General features: G+C 38.2%; 1 protein-coding gene across 2 annotated transcripts in view; it reads right to left on the reverse strand.

Annotated features, from left to right (window-relative positions):
* The window catches only part of LOC101174771 (sodium/calcium exchanger 1), a 130166-nt gene that overhangs the window by 103679 nt on the left and 4771 nt on the right, over window positions 1–21716 (reverse strand). For both annotated transcript variants that reach the window (XM_011484261.3, XM_011484260.3), the window contains exons 2-4: window positions 14899–15809; window positions 12902–13066; window positions 10976–11766 (exon numbers count right to left, since the gene is read on the reverse strand). In XM_011484261.3, the coding sequence (XP_011482563.1) occupies window positions 10976–11766; window positions 12902–13066; window positions 14899–15774 (1832 nt within the window). In that variant the 5' untranslated portion in view covers window positions 15775–15809. The remainder of the gene's footprint in view (window positions 1–10975; window positions 11767–12901; window positions 13067–14898; window positions 15810–21716) is intronic.

Here is a 21716-nt window from a genome sequence, read left to right on the forward strand (position 1 = left end):
CACACTCAAGCTCATCCTTTTTTGGAAGAATTCTTAGCTGCATTCAGGCTGAAATTGAACTGGCCGTGTTTACATGCTGTAAACAGAAAATAGTCGCAGCACATGAAAGAGCAGGAGATAAAAAAAGACAGGAAAAAAAAGCTTTCAGGCAGTCAACGAATGAGCAATGCTGTACAGTCGTGTCGATGCGGCCAGGAGTCAAAGTTAGCCTTAGCAGAACTGTAGCCACAGTAAGTGGTCCCATCCATGATTCATCATCTACGATTACATTCTAGAGGATGTGTTAGTACTGCTGGATCTCTGCAAAAGCGCCTGGCTCCATTTATCACAATGAAAGACAAGGATGGAGGGAGTTAAATAGAACGAACAGCCCATGGTTCATCTCTAAGGAGGCCTCAACTGTTTAAGTCCAATGCTAATACATCAGATAGTTGTTTCTTCGCATTAATGCATTTATATTAGCTACTTATTAGCTACTGTAACTCCCGCATGTGAGCTAAGAATATCAATTTAAAATAAAAAAAGGGACAAAATGAAAGTACACGTAGTTTAGATTTATTTTTGCACTTTTCCTACTTGTATGTTGGAAAACCGTCTCTGGGCTTACACTGCATCCATGACACTGAAGCCACAAACGTTCATTACTTTCTTGCTTTTATAAAATTAGGGAAATAGCAGTAGCATGATCATATGATGTCTAAATGCTTCAACAGGCTCTGCAGATAAATGGATGATTGGATGCTATGTAAAATAGATGGTGGGTGGAGGAGAACAGAAAGGTAACATCGATTAGAAAAAAAACATGTTCCATTATGGAAAATGCAGATCAGTCAGATGCTTCTCTAATTAGGTTTATCTAACCATGTTATCTTTTATACAAAGCCCTCTGCTGTCTCCCCCCTTACTGCCCTTCATGCACTCTTATAAGCCAACTTTTTCTTTACATCAGTTGATTTCTAGTTTTTTTTTTCCTCTTCAAACTTCTCTCCCTTTCTTGCTTTTTCCTGTCCAAACAGCACAATAGGCGGAGGAGAAAAGGAGAGAGGCCCATCTGAGCGTGAAATAGTCTGAGCTTTTACTACTACTGGCAGTGTTTGACCGCATACTGCACCAGCCATGGCTGCGGTTACCCGCAGCAACAGCGCACTAATAGAAGGGCATTTTTAAGGAAGAGGAGAAAAAAAAACTCAGAAGAAAGGAGAAGTCAAGCCAGAGTCCTCAGCTGGTGGGGTAATGAGTTAATTAGAAACGCGAACAAATTATCGCAAACACACACAAGAGATGTGGACTTGACTCTGTAAGAACACAAATATGATTTGTCTGTGCCTCATAACTAAATTACATCCCCTGTTGCACACTTGCACAAATGGATACAGACCAGAATGTGCGCCAACCCCAGATTTAATCTCTAAACTGCAGGACTAAGGGAGTTTTTTTAAATGGAGACAAGTGTGCTGAAGCAACTTTTAATTAAAAAATGACTTCCAGTTCTAATAAGCACCCTCTATAGGTGCAAATAATTTAAAGGTTTTTATTTTCTATGTATTCATTAAGAGGTCAAAACTTCCATGGCGGGTCAGGGAATTTTTTATAACATTCTTTGTAAACAAAACAAAAAGAAAACACCCCATCAAACTTAAAACAAAGGCTAAATGCCACATCCATCAGCTAAAGGTGGCTGTAGTCTGGTGACTGAGAAGACGTCTGCCTATCAGTTAGTTTGCGAGTCACTGTGCCCCCAACACTAAAAGCAAGCTCTAAATTGCTTTCAAAAAAGTGTCTGTTAAATGCTGTGGGGTGTCATCACATCATCTTTTGGATGAGTCCCAGTCCAGGCTGAGTGTTTCACAGCGCTCCCCTGGGGAGTTCTGCATTTTTGAATGTTTAAACCGCAGAAAAATGCTATAAAATAAACGTGTGGTGTTACAGCCGCAGCCTAACACACACAGCTGAAATGATGCAGAATATAAACTACAACGATCTGTTTCTCCTAACCTGTCAGTTTTGCATACACAGACACAAATCTGGCAGTTCTTCAGCCTCCGTGGAGCCTCTGCGACAAACTGAGAGGACAAACGGCAGATGAGTCCAGTTTTAATACCACATATCAGGTCTACAAAAAAGAAAATCTCACATTGAAAAGCATGTTGTCAGATTTCAACTGAATGAAGGGCAGAAAGTCATTCGGACCAAGACACCAACGGTCTGATCAGGGCTTACAAAGCCGTATCCATTTATGTAATTTGATAAGTCTGTTAATATTCACAAACGTCAAAGAAAGAGGGAGAACTGAAAACAAGAGTGTGATAGTGAGACTTGATTTTTGGGAGTTCCTCAATCCTAAATCAGGGGTCAATTGCTTAATTGGCTAAAACAGGGGTCCTCAAATCCAGTGTCCTGCTGGTTTTCCAGAAACCTTGCCTTATTTGCTGCTGATTACCTGGATCAGGGGTGTTTAGCCAATAAGGGGCTTCAATGGCAGATTGGTTAGAAAACATGTAGGAAACCGGCCCTCGAGGCCTGGATTTGGAGACCCCTGGACTAAGAAATGCTTCATTGAAGCTGATGAGTAATATATATTTAGGAGCAAGGCTCTAGAAGCCTTTTGTCAACACTTAAAACCAATCTGAGACTAACAAGAAACTCTTGGGATTTACTACAAGATTTGAATGAAGCTGATGTGACAGATTTCCAGTAAAGGTCAGAAAAAAATATAATGCTGCAAGGAATGCAAATATTCTGATTAATGGAGAATTCTTCATAGATTAAAGTTATAAATAAAAACCGGAGTATCACCTTTTGGTATTTGCAGCTTGAACTGATTTTCCTTTATCTTTAAACAATCAGTGTTTGATAAATCCCAAGATTCATCTTTAAACAAAAAGTAAGAAGCTTTTATTTGAACCATTTTTTTTGTTTCCACTCAACGTAGACCCAAGTGCTCTATCAGGTTGGCGACATTACTATTTTATACTGTCACTAATCTCAGTGTTTTCTTAAAATTTTTTTTTTTTTAAAAACATGAAAGAAATAGGGGTTACAAAAATAAGTGGTCGTTACCCAAATCATATTGTGATTACTTTAACAAACAAAAATATTCTAGGACATAGTTTCTGCAGAGATGCAGAATTATATCAGAAATTTGCCTCTGAGTTGTGAGCGGGACCTTCGGTGCAGAGTAGGCCTGTCCCCATCTATCTGTTTACACTTTCTCCCGCTAGCTTACAACCCCTCCCAACTACAACCTAACAGAAGCGCTGCAACAAAAATGGCAATATTGAAGCTATCCAGGCTATCCAAGCTTTTACCAACAGCACTTTTTCATCTGCTCCTGTTTCACAACGATTTCAATAAAGATGTATTCAGAACTGCAATTTTAAGCTATATTTTCTTTATTTATGTCGACAAAAAATGCCACTAGAACATATTAAAAACACAGAAAACACATTTTTCACTGGAATGGATCTTTAGAGGCAAACAGCTGAATCTGAAGATATGGTGGATGCTTTAGGCACAGTCTGTTCCCTTACAGAACAAACTGAAGCAGTGACTGATGGAAGCTGTCATTTTAGCATCTGTCATTTGAAATATGTGAGGTGGGGCAAACACATTTATAGTCACAGATTTAGAAAGTTTCCCCACTTAAAAATGGTGGGGTAAGTCTGTAATGTTTTTAATAGATACACTTCAACTGTCAGAGATAGAATGTAAAAAAATGCATGATTTATGAAGGATTTACTTGTATAAAGGTGCAGATAATAAGGAGGAGAACTGATTAAATGTCATCTGGTCAGATGGGACCAAAGTAATTGCTGCAAATGATCATGTTCAGATAATTTTGGACTAGAAAAATAGTGAGCTTCATCCAAAATCATTTTAAGATATAAAAAAAGAATTGGATTTTTTATGTTCGATGTTCACTTTATGTTCAAAAGACAAAAAGGAGGTAAAAGAAAGACCATTCCCTCAGAGTGATTCAGATGTGATTGACTTTCCATTGTTATTAAGCTTCCCTGCAAAATAAAAACAAGGCTTTTAACGTAATCCAAATGAGTGTCTCAGTTCCCTTGCGATGGAATATAAAAGGTTTTAAAAAAAAAAGGAACCAAAGCTGAAATGGAGAAATGTCAGCACAGAAAATGGAATCGCCCATTTTCAGGGTTCTTCACCAAAGTGTCATCCAATTCATCAACTCTGTTTGGTGCATCAGCAGCAGGAAGCAAGCGTGTTATTTTTTGCAGATGAATTTATTTCACTGAATCCAACCTCACATCTGGCAGCAGTAGCAGCAGGTATGAATATTTAGTCTCTGACTGTCTGCTCAGCCTCTTTTCATTCTGCGATTCTCACTTACATCTAATCACTTGCATACCTGAGAGTCTCTGAGTGACTCTTTCCAGCAGTTACCAGGGCAGTTGTGTGTTGTGAAGGCAGCTGGGTAAGGCTCATCTGTCAGGCAACTGACCAGCCCTAACTACTAATTCATTCTGTGTGCTGATTTTTCTAATTCCCCCTTTTTTTTCAATTCTTAAGAAAGACTAGTGGGATCATAAAAAGGCACCTTTGAGTTATTTTGTTCCTTCTTCTGTGCATTGCCATAATTTAATTTTCCTAAGTGGAGTCTAAAAAATGGTTACTGGATTAGTAAAGGCTTCATAAAGACATCAGAGTCCGATCTCATCTGTCAAGCATTTCAGTTGTATAAGCAGAAACACAGTTGCTCCTCTGCTCACCCACAAACACAAGCTCAGTAACAGGTGTGAGTCTTTCTACCAAGAGAGGCGGCATTACAACGTTCTCTGTAACATGAGAACGTAACCTTCACACCCCAGGAAGCACAGCCAGCCTGTGTGTGCCTATGCAGGCAGATATTGTTCAGCGGACCCACAAAATGGACTAAAAACAAAAGCAGAGCAGCACAAAGCCCAGTCGAGTGCACAAACCGTTTCAATTAACCGTGCTCAGTTAGTGATAAATGCGGCTCTCCCATAAGACTTGTTGTCCTCCTCTGCTAATTATTTCTTCAGTTTCCAGCAATGATACTGCTGTCACAGATGATGGGTGTATTGGAGCCGGATTTGCAGCTAACCCTAATATGAAATGAGTGAACTTTATTGCATCTGTTTGCTCCTGTGGAAATCTAGGCAACAGAGTATTACAAATCAAGGTGATTGGGAACTGTTCTAAAAAGATGAGGGCACACATTTCTCTTTTTGGTCCTGCTGTTTGCTCGTTTTTCAAAAATCAATTCTTTTTTCCATTTTTCCACTTTTTGTTATTCTTCAATGCCTCAACTGAGACTATAAAATCCTTCCTTCATACAGCTATGCTTTTGGATTTAGGGCAGCTACTTTTGGCAATTTGTGTAACTTGAGACAAACAATTTGACATACACACCTGCTTCGTGTGGTCATTTATAAAGAATGAAATGGTGTTTTTTGATGTTTATTTCTTGCTGTTGTGGCATTTTGTTTCTGATATTCAGACATATAAAGAAAGTTAAGCTGAATATTTTATTTCTGAGTTTTATTTATTCAAATTTTTTTGAATCAGGAGCAGTTGTAAAAAGCTCGTGGGTGTGACAGAAGCTACTACAGCAAGCCACAGGCTTCTTGCTCCGCTCCATTCCGATGCATCCACTTGCTGACAAAAAGATCCACAAACAGTACGTCTTCGTTTTCCTTGTTTGAGCAGGCATCTGGCTCAAAACTGTACGACCGAGTAGCTCCAATTTTTCCTGTTATTTTTGTTGCACAGGTATGTGGTCAAACGGCTGTAGGCTAGCGGAAAATATAAAGGGGCGGGCTTACTTCGCACCAATGGTCCCTCCTACAACTCAGGCAAATTTCAAATGAAATACTACCGCTCTGCAAAAATTGTCTTAGAAAACAACACCGTGTTTTGTTTTTTTTTGCCTTAAAACTGAGTAATCATAATTAAAAGACCAGTGGGAACGCTTTTAAAATCGATCAAATATTGATTAGAGTGGGACCTTAAGCAGATCAAATCTGAAAAGATGCCTGTTCTTACATCCAAACTATATACAATTTAAACAGTTTTTTCCCCTTTATGTTGTACAGGAAACCTAGTTTAAAAAAAGGTACATTTCAAGAAACAAAAAGAAATAAACACGTGCAAACACATCCTCGTATTCCTACATTTTTAATGAAATCTCTCAACTGGCCAATCTGTGCTGGTTATTGAAGTATGAAGTCCCAATCTGCTCGCTGTGTGTGCCTGTGCATGTAGGAGGAAGCCTGATTTCATTTCCCAGCCGTACAAAGTTTCTCCACTTAAAAAACAACCTCAGACGGTCTCAAATTCACTCAGAGCATATCCGAGTTGATGCATGAGTTATGTCCAAATGTCAACATGCACCCGGGTACTTGCCTTCGAACACCTGTGTCGGTGTGCATCCACATTCCTTTTTACTTCATTCACTTTTCCCACCACTGAGTCACTTCATTCTCAGCGGAAGTGCCTGCTCCATGCTCCATTCATAAGTAATAAAGCATGTGTGCAATATTTTACTTTTTGCTCTGTTTATTTTAGCAGATAACATCTCACCTGTCTGTTCTTTCCCAGTCTAGAAATCATGTTCCAACTCGACAGCTTGGGGGGAAAAAGGCACCGAAAAGCTTGGCCCATTTTGCATTAAGTGGTCTGCTAATTCCATCTGGACTGTCTACAACAAAAATAGAGCCACTTAAGGGGGGTAGTAAGGGCTCTGGACAAAATCACACACAGAAGGGCAAATAGGATGACAATTGTTTGTTATTGTAATTCTGTAATAGCAAGGAACTGAGAAAGTGCATTAACTCGTAAAACATTTGGCGCAGTCTTAGGTTCAGCTGTAAAACTTAAAGCAGGTTTAGATGGAAAAATGTGTTAAACAGGTCATCTACACTTCAGCTGCTCTTTCTTTTGGTTTGTTTTTAATGCTTTCAGTTGTATTTTTGTCTCTTTGATTGGTCCTGTATGGTCTCAGGCTAATACTCTACTAAAAGCCTTTACAACAGAAAACTGTCTTTCCATGTTTATTTCATGCTTGTGTTTCCTTTCGATCATGAGTGGCAGTTTTTAACCAGTGTTTTGTGGGAAAAAAAAAAAAAATCAAGACATGTTTATTTTAAAAAGCTTGGTCCAAAATGCAACACTAACATTAAGGACAGCTCATGAAATGCCAATTTAAGTTTATTTCATACAAACTCCAACGGCCCTGCTGCACTATTGAAGAAACAGTGATAATCATGCATGCGTTTCATTGAAGTTTGATTTGTTTTGTCACCTGCAATATTGTTAGAAATCAACTGTTACGTTAGCTTTGGTTAATCAGATTCTTTTACAGGCCAGCAGTGACAGTAGAAATAATAATTACAATTTAATAAGGTAAAGCTTTATTGCAGTGAATCCCTGCAGCACTGGCATTATTAGTTTGAACATTTTGGAAGAAACAGAAATCACAGAATGCTAACCTTGATCACTTCAAAAGCTGAAAACATGTAAAAGGTCTTTGTTTGGGAGTGACATTAATAAAAGGTCAGAGAGCAAGAAAACAACAGTCAAAACAACAAAAAGCAAACAAATAATAAAAACTGTCTAATAGTGATTAATCACTTTAACATCTATAGTAACAACATCAAAATCCACACAAATAAGGTAGGACAGGCGTATTTAGTGAAGGGGCTACAAACTGCATCCATCAGCAATGTTCTCCTCATTTTCCTGGTCTAAAACAGAAACACCTTTCTGGATTTGTTTCAACAGCAGTTATTTTTATCTTAAGGGAGTGAAGTCAGTATGGAATGCTCCTTTTATGTGCACCAGCTCTCGGAAGAGTGTGTAATATTCTACATTTCAAATAAGCCACCCATGCACACATTTTTTTTCTAAATCGGCTCACTCCTGTTTGGGGTCACAAGATTGTTGGAGCCTACCCAGCTACTGTCTAATGAAGGCGGGGTACACCCTTGATACTTTACCAGTCAATTTCAGGGCCAAATTTCAAATGATTCAACATAAGAGTTCCTGAAGAGTGATTTAAAGGACACAAAATTATCTTTGACTTTTCAGAGGCTACTGATGCTGCCTGCTACCAACAGAAAAACATAAAAACTTGTCTTTGTCTTATCTTCCTTGGACCACTTTCACATTGAGGAAAACACACACCGAGAAGGCAGACATCTGATTTATTTATACTTTTGGAAATAAAACCAGTTTCCCCACTTTGCATCAGTGAGTTTGCAGTTACTGATCCCTGCAAGAAAAAAGTGGAAATAAAAAATAAAAAGTCTGCAAAATAAAAGTTTGAACAAAGATTGTGTGCTGGCTGGTATCTTGAACGCAACACTTCAGGTTAGATTCCAACTTGGATATGTTAAGACGAAAAGAGAGGTAGAACATATTGGCAGCAACGCAAACCCAAAATAATTAGGCTGTTGTCTTAAAACAAATTGTTTCTATAATTAGCTTTGTGAAAGTCCTAATATGCAGCCTTGCTGTGGACATCCATTAGGTAGATATTCACTGCCGGAGAGGAAAGCAGAGAACATTGGGCTGATGCTCCCACAGGGGGGACAATGGGTTTGGGAACACAATATCCCATGCATCTCCACCTGTTGTATTTTATATCATCCATTAAGTGTTTGCTAATGTAAACGCTGACATTTTGTCCTATGATGTAACCTCACTGTGCCTTCCCACATTAGTGATTTGAAGGAAACTGTGAAGATCACACTCTCTTGGTCACAAAATGGCCCCTTCCACTCACAGCACCATGACTAAAGTGACATCTCTTTGGGCTGCATCATCACCACCACTGAGAAGCACCTTTCTTCACATAACCACACACACACACACACACACACACACCCACACCCACACACACACACGGACCGTATGCAGGTAAAGTACTTTATTTAGTTGGACAACATATTAAAACCTAATTTACCTAGACTAAAAGGCTGTGGAAGCGAGAACTGCAGATATGTGATTCTGTGTCACACTTCTGATTAAATCAAAAACAGTGGAAAAAAATAATATGAATAAACATTGTTTTTTGTTTTTTTTCAGTCATCCCAATTTGAATTCAGAAGTACTCAGAAATGCAATTTTAATTCCAATAAAAAAAATGTCCTCCAACCTCCATCATTAAAAGTGGTTCAACAACATTTTAAAAACACCAGAAACATGATTTCCATTGGCGTGTGTCTTAAAATTGCAGTTAACAGTTTTTTAAGGATTCATAAATGTGCCTTGTTAATTGGTAAGAGATAATGAAGCTGATGGTAGTACATTTTTTATTAAGTATTATGTAATAGTTTGTATATGTTACTGGGCCATTATTGTAAAGTTGCAACTATTCCTCATTTATACCTGTTAGCAAATGAGGAACATTTCCAACATTCTAGATTGATCAACTTTATACTTCAGCACTGTTATTCATTTTATGCTTGAAAGCAACGTCCCCGCCCTACCAATTTCAAAGAATTGCATACAATCTGACAGTCTTTTGACTCCTTGAATGTTCTGCACCAAAAGAGCAATCAGGATGTTTAGAGCAAAAACTGTGAAGTATGAATGCACCATCAGCCACTGTTGCTAAGACAACACCCCTTTACAAACATGATCACAGACAGCTTGTGCCATGTCATCACAATGCCTCCTCCAAATATCTCCAAACAGAATGCAAAAAGGCCAAACTACTACTACACTACCAGCCAATACAGCATTTGTGATATCATTGCTAAAAATACGAGATTAGCAAGCCATGAGTAGAGGACTTCAGCAAAAGCAATAATTTAGCTTGACACTGGGCACACCCACTGCGTGTGTGGAGAAAGACAAAAGTATGAGCGGAACCAGCAGCCAACCTTGTTGGGTGGAAAACAATGATTTTGCACAAAGCAATCTGCTCCACCTCAACGAGGGCATTGAAACTCATCAGGAGGGTGTCATCTGTCAAAGTCTGCACCGCTTGAAAACCCACCTGCATGATGACATCACGGTACCAAACAATCCAACTAAAGCTTCATAGTTAACCATCATTTCAATTGCTACAATATATAATAGTCTGAAAGTTCATAACAGTGTTATGTACAAGCAGTTCTTTCCAAGCATCGCTATGACAACTGGAGTGAACTTTTTGCTCTGTGTGAAGGTCAGCGAGATTTAAGCGGTTTTATGTTAGTGAAATCATTAGTGTTGAGGAGGCCTCCTGAAATGTGGTCAAACAGCAATCAGAACCCTTACCATGAGTCACTATTAAACAAGATTGTGGCTAAGCTGAGCTTTGAGCTGCTGCTGCATCATTTCACAGCAGGGATACTTCAACAGAGCCGCAAGCCCTTTACGTGAACAAAACAGAACAAAAAGCCTCCAGCTGAAAGCGACTGGTTGCTCTGGGATGTTCTCACACTCCATGAAGTAGGCTAAAAGGGCAACTAGATTTCCCCTTTGAAGCAGCTTTTGTGCAACCAAATTAAGTTGACTGAATAGATGTTCTTCACATTTTCCTGATCTCCTGCTACTTAAATTCTTGAACTGTCTCCAGCGACAAGCATTTTCCATTACATGTTTTATTTAGGGAGATCTAAATGGCTGTCCCTAAGTTTCCACAACTAGTTAAAATTCAAACCGTGGATCATCCAACCACTGACTCAGTTTTCCGAGGCAAAAAGTATATATATGATAAAACAATATCTCAACAGACTCAAACAGCAGCTTGTCAGGACAATGACAGAAAGGGTCAGAACACAGGTTAAAGTAGAAAATGGAGAGAAGGTAAAAAGCATAAAGAGATGGGGGATTGCTGATTTTGCCAGATGTTCTGTGAGCAGTCCACCACACTGCTCATTGTACTCACCACATCCCACCAACACTTCTGCTTTCTCACACCATCAACAGCAAGACGTTGATAAGTACTGTACTATATCATTTCAGGCAATATTAATTTTTAATGATCAAATTTACTCACAAGATTTCATCATTTTGAAATTCAAGGACGCCGTGGGTGTCTTCAAAGTCCTCTCCACCTCCCCGAGCAGTTCCCTCCACCGTCTTGTATGGCAGCATGACCACGCCGCGAGCTCCAGATGTTCTCAGCACCTTCACCTCCATGGTGCCGACACTTTCACTGACGTGGAAAACAGGCTCTTCAAATGTAAAGATACCAGCGTGGTCGTCATCAAATATGGTCACGGTTGCTGTAGCCGGCAAGCCGAGGCAGGCCACAGAGTCCACGTGGTTAGCTGATTCGCCCTCTTGCGGTTCTTCACCTTCTGGTGGCAACACTTTGACATTGGAAAGGTGAATGAGGAAGTTTTCATCTTCTTCAAAAATGTCGTCATCAATGATCCCCACGCGGATTTCCTTCATTGTCTCGCCGGATTTGAACACCACGACGCCCTCCGTGAACTCATAGTCAGAACCGGCGTTTGCGGTGCCGTCTTCCGTCCGGTACTCCACAGAAACAGTTTTGCCAAGGTCGCCGCCCCGCCTCACCACGTTCACAGCCACTGTGCCACAGTTCTCAAGACACTGGTAGGACCCAGGCTCAAAAAAAATCTTAGAGATAGGATCGTTATCATCATTCTCAGAGCGGACCTCGTGCATGCTGACAGCCTTTCGTGCTTGATCGGCAGCATGTTTTTTCAGGATGTTGCCAGCACCCGTCATCAGTCGGGTGGCCTGGCAACGGTAGAAAGCTCGGCTCTTCTGCTGCTGGCTCAGGACTTGATAGTTGGCAAGTTCAATGAGTTGTTCCACCTGGTAGGAAAAAAAACATGTTATGACACAAGTATTAAAAATATTGATTTATGTTATACATTAAAGCTGCTGTTCCCTTACTAGAATCCATAATTAGCAGCAAAATAATGTTGTATAAGCATCTTCAATTTGTAAATATCATAACGACCACATAGCAGCTGGGCCATGGCCATGGTCTTTCAAACAGATATAACCGTGACATTAGTACAACCATAAGTGAGCTAAATTATTGTGTTCAATAAATAGTTAAAATATATGTATGAATAAGGTTTTGTGTTGCAGAGGCAAGAGAATAGTAAATACAATTCCTTGTATTTCTCATACATTATTATTATTCTCAAATGTTTCTGTCGATATCCTGTGTGGGATTGTTCAAACTAGGATAGTTACATGTAGAATGATCAAAGATTTTACACATTTATATGGTTGTGTTTGCCACACATTTACAACACAAGGTTGTCTGGAATCAGAATATCCAAAACACACTTCAATCAAAACATAAAAAATAACTCATAGTCCATAGTCGTCTCCTCTCTGGCATCTACATCTATGAAAAAGCATTCATTGGTTGATTCACCTGTCTTTGAATTCATGCTCTACTCTTTATTTTAAACTCAAAAGGCAAAGTGCTTACACCAATTTGCCCTCTTGGCTTACTTCTTTTCTGTTTTTTCTTGATAGCTTAATAGAGCTTAGATTGTAATACATTGCACTCTAGTTGAAATGCAAGCAGACCAACATGTGGTTTTTAGGGTTTTTAGCAAACTCTAGTCTCAAAGAGACAATGTTAGTGGATGAGTCCAGATAAAACTATTCCTGACAGTGACCACATGAGCAAATTATTTCACAACACGCTGAGGTTTTATATGTAATCTAGAGTTTAACCATTTAAATAACTGCTTATGATAGAGTGGCATCCAATAGAAAAAGGTTAATTTGGTTCCTGTATTACGCCTAGGAAGCTTAAAAATTCCTACAGTTGCTACAATTGCTACAGATCTCACAATTTATAGTAAGTTGTTTGCGTCATTTAAAGTTGCAGCATTTGTTCAACCCGTTGAGAATGTGGTAACTTTTGTCATCCTCATTACTGAGTAGATAGAAAAAAAAATTCATAAAGGAAAACTTCACCAACCTCCTTGTCTGGGTGCTTCTGTTTAAGCTCCTTCAGGATCTTTGCCATGTCTCTACGGGTCTCCTCTTCATCCAGATCCTTCTCATCTATATCCATGCCCAGTGGACCATCCAGGAAGTCAACACCGTGAGAGTTCAACATCTTTCCATCCATCTCGATGTCCACCTTGAAATTTAAATGAGTAACAGTAATATTACTGCTACTGATCAACATCTTTGGAACAAAGACAAAGATTTTTTTCCCCCACTGTCAGAAGGCTTTTTTTAATGCTTTTATTGTGTAAAATTCTCCTGGGATTTTTAAAAAAGAAAGAAATCCACTATGAGATTGTAACATGCATTTAAACATAAGTAGTAATAGTATTTAGTATTATTACTAAAAAGAAGCATATTGACAGCTAGGCTAATTTGCATTATTTTATATTGAAATAAAGCATTAATCTTAAACCATAATCTATTTTTATCTATTCTTCTTCTACCCTAATGAAAATAATTATGAAGTTCATTTTTTAATTAAACACTTTTGATATTTCTACCAATATGTTACTAATAGCCTACATACTATTATCATCAAAACCTTTACATGCAGTAGCATCACAAACTGTGAATTAGGAAAAAGCACAGGAGTCACTGACTTACACAAACACCCTCTTGTTTTCCTAATGAAATTGTCATTTGCTGTGCTGCACTGCATCATCACTCAAAGCATCAGATAACAGTAAAAACAGGAAATTAAATGAAGAAAATATACCTAATGACATTTGTGCTGTTAGTGATTTCCGTGTTGCCATCTCTTAACCTTGATCATTACAGTCTGTTATTGCACATATGTGTTATAAATATGAGCAGTTATTGGCTCATTATAGTCTGTGACAACTATTACAACAATTGTTACAGATTGGATAGATTATAAATCTCTGCAACTAAAGCCATGCAAATTTATATAAAAAGCTTGACAATCAAGAAAAACAAATGAATTTTTGTAAAAAATATCAGTTTCTGCTTCCATGTAATTCTCCTTTTCTGTTTTATAATTGGTAAGGATATTTTTTCCTGGCATTTTTTACCCTAGCTCTCTTATCAGATTCTTGACATTTTGTTTGCACTTCTGTCACCAATCCTCTATGTGGCACACAGTTTTGAGACGTTAGTTTCCATCGATTTTAGAGTCTTTTGATTGACAGCTCAGTGACTTGCGCATTGCTCTGAGCAGCAGGCAAGAATCCTGTCATTATTCACCCTTATATTTTAGATATGTTAGTTTTTACTGTATGAAAGAAAGGTTCGTTCTTTGTGCCTTTTTTCAAATAAATAATAGCTACATGTAGCCCATGATCTACTTTGAACTGGCCTAGTCTTATTTGACATCATAATATTTCAATTAAAATAATGTTTCATTTCACTTGATTTTCATTTAAAAGCCAAGTATCTGCCCTACTTTTTTTCTTTTTTTTTACTTTTTTAACATTCAAACACAGCTATATATTGGGTAATTTTGAACTATTGATTGCATTAAAACTTGAATTAATCTTGGTAGAATAAATGCTACAATTGAAATAATGTTATTATTATTAACTATTAACTATATTATTATTGTTTTAAATTCCATTAATATTTTCATATATTGCTGCAATGAAGAAACTAGGAATAGTTTAAGTTTCATGATTGTACCAAGGCACTGACTTTTAAAGGCCGGTAAAAGGAATTTGCTTCAGAAAATGTGCAAATCTGTTTGCAAAATATTAAATAGCTTTTTAGAACTTTTAATGTTAATTTGCAATTCAACTTTCATACTTCAGTTTAATTCAAATGAGCCAGCGCTGTAACCTTGATGTAAAAAAAAGAGGACAATTCAGTGGAGTGAAGGCAAAAACTGCACACTGATTTAACACTGCTTTAATAAACTATAATGGAAAGATTTTTTTTTCATTGAAATTAATCATGTTAGTGGATATTACACAAACTGTACGAAAAAGCTGTTATTTCCTGTGACTTTACCTTTGAGGGGAGTGGTCTGTCGCCTTCGGTCTCAATGATCATTCCGCGCTGCTTTCCAGTGCGGTAGCGCTTGTACACATACTTATAAAACAGCAGGCGTCGATCAGCCACCCAGGCAAACACCACACAGACGGGGAAGAAGAGGAACGTGAGCAGACCCTCCCACACTTGCACGACCCCAGGAGAGATCACTGACAGGATCAGGTACAGCCAGATGTAGGCAAAGATACTCCAGGTGGCTGTGACGAAGAAGACTCGTAGATGCTTGACTTTCCTCGTCTCGCCATCAGGCACGACGTAGACGCAGATCCCGATGATGACAAACATGTTGAATGCTGCAGAACCAACTATAGTGGAAGGGCCCAGTGTGCCGGCATGAAACCCATGACCCACAACCTCGATGACGGACAGAAGGATTTCAGGAGCAGAGGAGCCCAGAGCCATGAGGGTGAGGTTGGAGACAGTCTCGTTCCAGATCCGAACAGTAGTTTTGGTTGTTTCTCCATTGGGCTTCTTAATGGTGATCTCTTTCTCTTGTGATGTGATGACCTCTATTGACGCCATGAAGCGGTCTGCAATGATTGAAACGCCAAGAAACATGTATGCCAGAGCCACAAAGTAAACTGTTGCCCGGGCAACCTTGTCGCCAAAAGATGGGTTCTGGGGTTCCCAAATAGGCAAGATCACCCCATTTGAACATTTTTCTGGTTTGCTGCATTCGCTTTTGTTTGTGGCAATCGCCAGAACGGACCCATCCAAGCTCGGCTCAGGGGGGGCGCCACCCAGCGAGGGGTGGAGCTTTAGGAGAAGAATCACCGCGACAACCGCCAGCCTCAGAGTAGGGGACAGGAAGGACGAGCGCTCCCAACAGCCCATGTTGATCAGATTGACAAGTGATGAGGATTTAAACCCTAAAAGAGAAGAAAAGAGAAAAAAGTTTGATTTTTAATAGACATAAACCAAAAAATAAAAGGATAATCGTGAAGGATTAAACTTGTTTTCTCTTTTTTAAATATTCCCTTAAAAAAAGACTGACTTTGAGAACTTAAAAATGTTGTATAACCAGTTAGGCAGTTCAGTTATTCAGGCTTCTGTAACTTTCCACAAAGACTAAAGCAGATCAGATTAGAGGGGAAAACAATTCTATTTATGTAAACTTTTAAGAGCCAGAAGGACAACACCAATGAAAATAGCAGCCCAGCTCACCTAAAAAATCAACCACATCATCGAAATAGGAAAACATGAAAGTATTTTTTAAGAGGCTGCATGTTCATTAAACCAAACTAAAGAATTGAGTCTCAGCTCAAGTCACCATTGAGAATTTCCTAAAAGTTAGCTCCAAATCTATTTACTTCCAAGCTTGCAAGAATACTTTCATGCTCCGAGTAAAATATTGAAACAAGATGTATCCTGTATTTCATCAGACTGTCGAACATTCAACACCCCCAGACACACACACGCGCACACAAACACCTAGGGACAATTTAGAGTGACCAATAAAACTATGAAGCATGTTTTTGGACTGTGGGAGGGTTAGAGTTTATTATGTTTTTCTGCAAAGCAAGGAAAAGCTGCACACTGATTGTTTTTAGACTGGAACTGGCCAGGTTTTAACTGGAAAGAAACAGAGACCAGAAAACATCTCTTTTTTCACAGGTCAAATGAAGACATCATGCAAAAACCAGTTTGTTGACTCTCATCTTTGTCCAGTGTGGAAGTTTTCAGTGCAAGACATCACTCATAACTAATTTCTGTTAACCAAAGTGTAAAGAAAATCAAAATAAAAGCAGCAACACAAGTTAAAAGATTTAATTTTTTCCGTTTTTTTTTTTTCTTTTTTCTTTTTACAATATGGACAGTTTTCTATAAACGGCAGTAAAACAGACAACACTTTGAACTCCAGCTGTTTACAACTCATAAAGATTTTATTGTCTGAAGGTGGCTATTTGCCTTAAATGCATTTCCAAGCACTTGATTTTACTTTAGGAGAAAGTGTCTTTCCCATTTCCATGTGCTTAAACTGCAGGTTTCTATCATTTAGTGCTGGTTCTCCAACTTTATCTCTTTAATGGTGACACAGAAAAACATAAAATTTGCTTTAGAAAATTGACAGATTTTACAACTACACAATTTAGCAGAACAGCAGTTTTTTAGGGAAAAACATTTAACTAATCCCTAAAAGTTACGTTTTGAGTCAAGATGATAACCAACCCTACAAATCCTATGCAGTTTTTTTGTGTTTCATCTTCGAGAAAAACTACATCGCCAAAAAAATGTAAAGTAGGAATTGGAATCATTACATAAATTTAGCATTGTGAGCGTAGTTAAAACCAAATTGTTTTCACTACAGTTACCAAAGCAATAAGCAAACCGCTCTACGCTGGGTCATTTCCCCACAGGGAATACAATCCATCTGTACTAGCTTTATGTGCTAATGAGTCTGGACTAGTATGCACAATGATTCAAGTCTGAAACAAACAAAAACTAGGTTTAGAATGCCATACTCACTAAAAATATATATTTGTCAGGAAAAAAAAAATCAAACACAGCAATGAAATCCATTTTTATTAACATACTTTAAACAACATTTTGGTGAGTTTTGTGGTTTAAAAAGACAAATAAATGTGATGGCTGGACTTGCAGCTTAACAAACTTGAAGAAATGTGCTTGACTTCAACAACAAAAATCAAATAAAATCATAAAAAACAATTATTGTTTAAATATAAAGAAAAACTTTAAAGTATGTTATAGAAGGCAAAATAAATTGAATAAACTATATATCATGAGACAGATTTCTGCAGTGTTTCACTTTAACATTTAGAAACGTTTTTGTTCCTTTATAGCTGGAGGAAAACTTTATCTAAAATTATGTTTCATTTTCAGACTTTGAAGTCTGCAGAAGTCAATTGTTTAAACTCGATCACTGTATTCTTTTCCTAATTAAAAAAATGTTTTGACTTACTTTTTGCCTTTCCTACAGCTCGTTTAGAGCAAAGTATCTCTGCCCTCGATGGCAAATTCAAAAATAATTCAACTCAAGATGTGTCACACACTGCCACTGCCAGACTGCAGTCAAATGTGTCAAAGCAGTTGGGAAACAGTTCCTAATGCAAAATAAATCCTAAATGAATGCAGCTGCATGTGTGTACTTGCCCATTGATGACGGAATGCAAACTTGTAACCAGTTAGACATAATGGGTAAAGACTTAACCACGATCTTAAAATCAATTCCTAAATAAAGCTATACATCAAAATGATTGGTAATGCAGACCTCATGTTGTGTTAACCAGATGCACAGCAGTGAATTTACATTTGCAAACAGAAAATAATCAATCAAAGGGTCCTAAAGCTCTAATCTGACAACAAATCACCTTTACATAAAATTATATAGAAATGTGAGTGACTTCACAGCATTAGAAATAAAGAGTCAGGTTTATGAAAGGGCTCGAGGTCGGAGATGCTCCCGGAGAGTCTGCATGATTCTGAAAGTGAGCTTCTTGAATTTTTTTTCAAAATGCATAACCAGAATATTTCCATGGCAACCAAAGCAGTCTACTATTAGAAACCCTGATTAGTATGCATTTTAAAACTAATGCTCATCGACATAAAAACCTTTTCTAAAGACTTTTACTTGAATTTCATGTATTTCAATTTTATCTCCCAATAAGAATGCCATTTTTTTAAGGGCTGCTCATTTTGACTGAAAAAAGCATTAATTAAAATGATTAAAAGGAATTCTCAAAAGTAAACCTGCCTGTAATAAAATAAAAGATTTTGTTTTCTAAAAAAACAATTTTCTTTTGTTTTGGCATTTTCTGGGTTCAATTTTATTCAATGATTTCTTCACACGTACAGATCCAGATGCAAAAAACAATGCATTACTCTTTCTGTACCTGCACTGAGCATATAGCAATTACATTTGAATTTTTAATAAAACGCAGGCAGCTCCTTTAATATGATCATTAAACTGTATGCATCTTCATCAAACTTGGATCTCCTGGTACTTTAATGCATATCACCAAAAACCATCTAAAAGAGGACTGAAATGAAGAAACTTCAACTTAGATTTATAAAATATATAGCCAGCACACACAAAGAAACTGACCAAAACAAGGGTTTATCCCTTAAGGCATAAACAAAAATCACAAAATATAAACTTCAGGAAACTAACTATGTGCAGCAATGAGACAAGCTGTTCCCTGAGTTGCAGTGTTGTCACATCCAAAAGTCTCTGAGGGCAAAAGCCCAAGGTGAGAAAATCAAGCCCAATTAGACCAAGATCTCACAAAGAAAGGCAAATATCCAACCTGATGTAGAGTCTACAAAAAAGGAACATGACTTTATGTGAAATTGAGTCATATGTCAGCATTCTCATCACTGGCTGTAATCCAATCTTTATATTTTAAAAAAGGCAAAAAGAAGTCTGGTGGTGGGAGTTATCAATGTGATACAGAGCACAAAGACATGTCTCAGCCTGCTGCTCTGATGATCAGTCACTCTGCAATGTCCAAATGCGCTTCAATGCAGGGAGCGGTGGAGATGGAAAGAGAACAAAGGCAGCAAGGGAGAAATCACACTAAAGTAGAGGGATGCAAATGTAGGAATCATTATGGCTGAAGGTGGGAGAAAAGAACCCACATAACAATCCTTCACCTCTGAATGAATTCAAACCTTAGGCACACTCCAGTGTGTGCCCTTGTGGAAACCCAGCATAAAAAAGAAACACATTTACAGCAGCCCCTGCTTACAACTCAGGAATAATGGTCCAAATGTTCCATCACAACAATGACTTGGAGCTATTTCAGCCCGATTCTGCACTGCAGCCATTTCTCAAGCCAAGATGTCTTCTCCTATTAAAGCACTTAAAGGACATTATCAAACAGTAACACTCATGCTCATATTGATGTCCCAGTGCCTGGCATGGTGTCTTTGCCTCTATTGACATTATCTGTATGAGTGTCAATCCGGAATCTAAAAAGGTGCAGGATGACGTGGGAAGACAGTGATGAGCAAACAATGGGAGAGAAAATCAATAGGAGCAGAGTGGTCAAATCACTTCCCTTAGCTCCTGTTCACTTGCCATTCAAAGGAAAGCTTTTTTCAAGGTAAACATTCAGCTCCACTGCTGTACGCTACAGGCCCAAGTGTTGGTTAAAAGAATTTAATCTAATAGAAATTATTTAGAACATTTCATAGAAACTTTTTCAGCTATGATATTGATCTTGTTTTTTAATATTTCCATTTTATTTATTTATTTCTGCTCAAACAGAATTAATTCTGAAACATGTTTATTCTGTCACAGTCAGCCAACTTCCAGAGAAAAAACTGATGCAAACCTTTCAGATTTACAAAATGTCCTGAAGCTGAAGAAGTTTTTTTGGACTAAAATTGGGCTAAACAATTCAATGTCAGGTCAAACTGGTCTCCTTGGGCAAGACACTAAACCCCATATTGCTCCTGGTGGTTATTGGTTGGAGTCTGTGTTAGGCAGCAGAGCCCCCACCAATGTGTGAATGTGTGTATGAATGGGTGAATGGGACTGACTGGAATGCACTTTGGGACTTATAAGAAGGCAATAAATTGTTTTATGAGTATACCTCATTTACAATTTTTGACAAGTTTTTAACTTACAAATAAATCTGCTTCTAGTAGAGATGCTCTGATAAATCAGTTGTGATAAACAGTTTTGATAAGATTGATAAAAAATGCTTAAAATAGGAGGTTGTCCTCAGTTTGTGTATCACAACTGAACCATTTTAGCCAAAAACTAAACCTATTTTGAGATAAATAAGGGCAAACTCTCATCAGTCAATCTGTATCGCCAATTGCTACACTTTTACGAACCTTATACCAGGGGTTAGCAACCTGCAGCTCCGGAGCCGCATGTGGCTCTTTCATTCCTGTGCTGCGACTCTCTGTGGTTTTGTAAAATAACTACTATGTTCTAAGATTGTCGTGGTACCTTTAACACAGTCAGGGTGTGCGAGCGGGAAGGAGGAAAGAAAGCAACGTGAACATGCAAAGGGGCCGTGTCTGTGAACGCGGACCAGAGTCTGTTATGGGATGGAAGGTTCTTCTAAAAAGACAGTACATGTTGAATGAGGTTGAATGAGAAGTGAAAAAAAGCCTCTTCGTGCAGAACCTTTCCGGGTCGTCTGTCGACCAGCTGTTGTATTTTTGTGAGCAGCTCTGAACCAGGAGCGGGTCGGAACCAGGCGAACTGTTCGTCGCAGGAGCGGCTCCCCTGTGCTGACGACAACTGTCGGCAAGCAGTAAACAGGAAAGGTTCATAAAAAGAATCGTAAAAAACAAAACAGAAAAAATTAACGGCCTGAGTATTAAGTTTAAAAGAAATTCTATATGTGGACATTTTCTAAGTTAAGTTCTATGTGACTATGGACCTGCGTCACCGCCACAACTCCCGCCGGTGAGTAATCCCAACAATGTTTCGACCCAGGTAGGACAACGATGAAGAATTTAGAGAAAATTGAAGTTCCTAAAGAAAACAGTACATTTAATAGCACCTGGGCAGATTTGTTTGCTTTCAACGACTTCACCAGTATTAATAATATGTAATGAGGAATTGGCAAACAACAAAGTCTCAAATGTGGCAAGACATCCCAGAATAATCATGCAGCTTTTGCCCAAAAACATACTGATCGAGATGAGAAAAAAAGTTGTTTGTTGACAAAAATCTATTGGAGGAGCAGATTAACTGCTATTTACCGATAATTACGACATATTTGCTATTTTTTTGGCCTCTTGGGAAATAGCTCTCATCAGAACCCATTAAATAACACAGGATACAAAAAAAGAAC

This window comes from Oryzias latipes, chromosome 15, assembly GCF_002234675.1.
Source record: "Oryzias latipes chromosome 15, ASM223467v1".
Lineage (NCBI taxonomy): Eukaryota > Metazoa > Chordata > Actinopteri > Beloniformes > Adrianichthyidae > Oryzias > Oryzias latipes.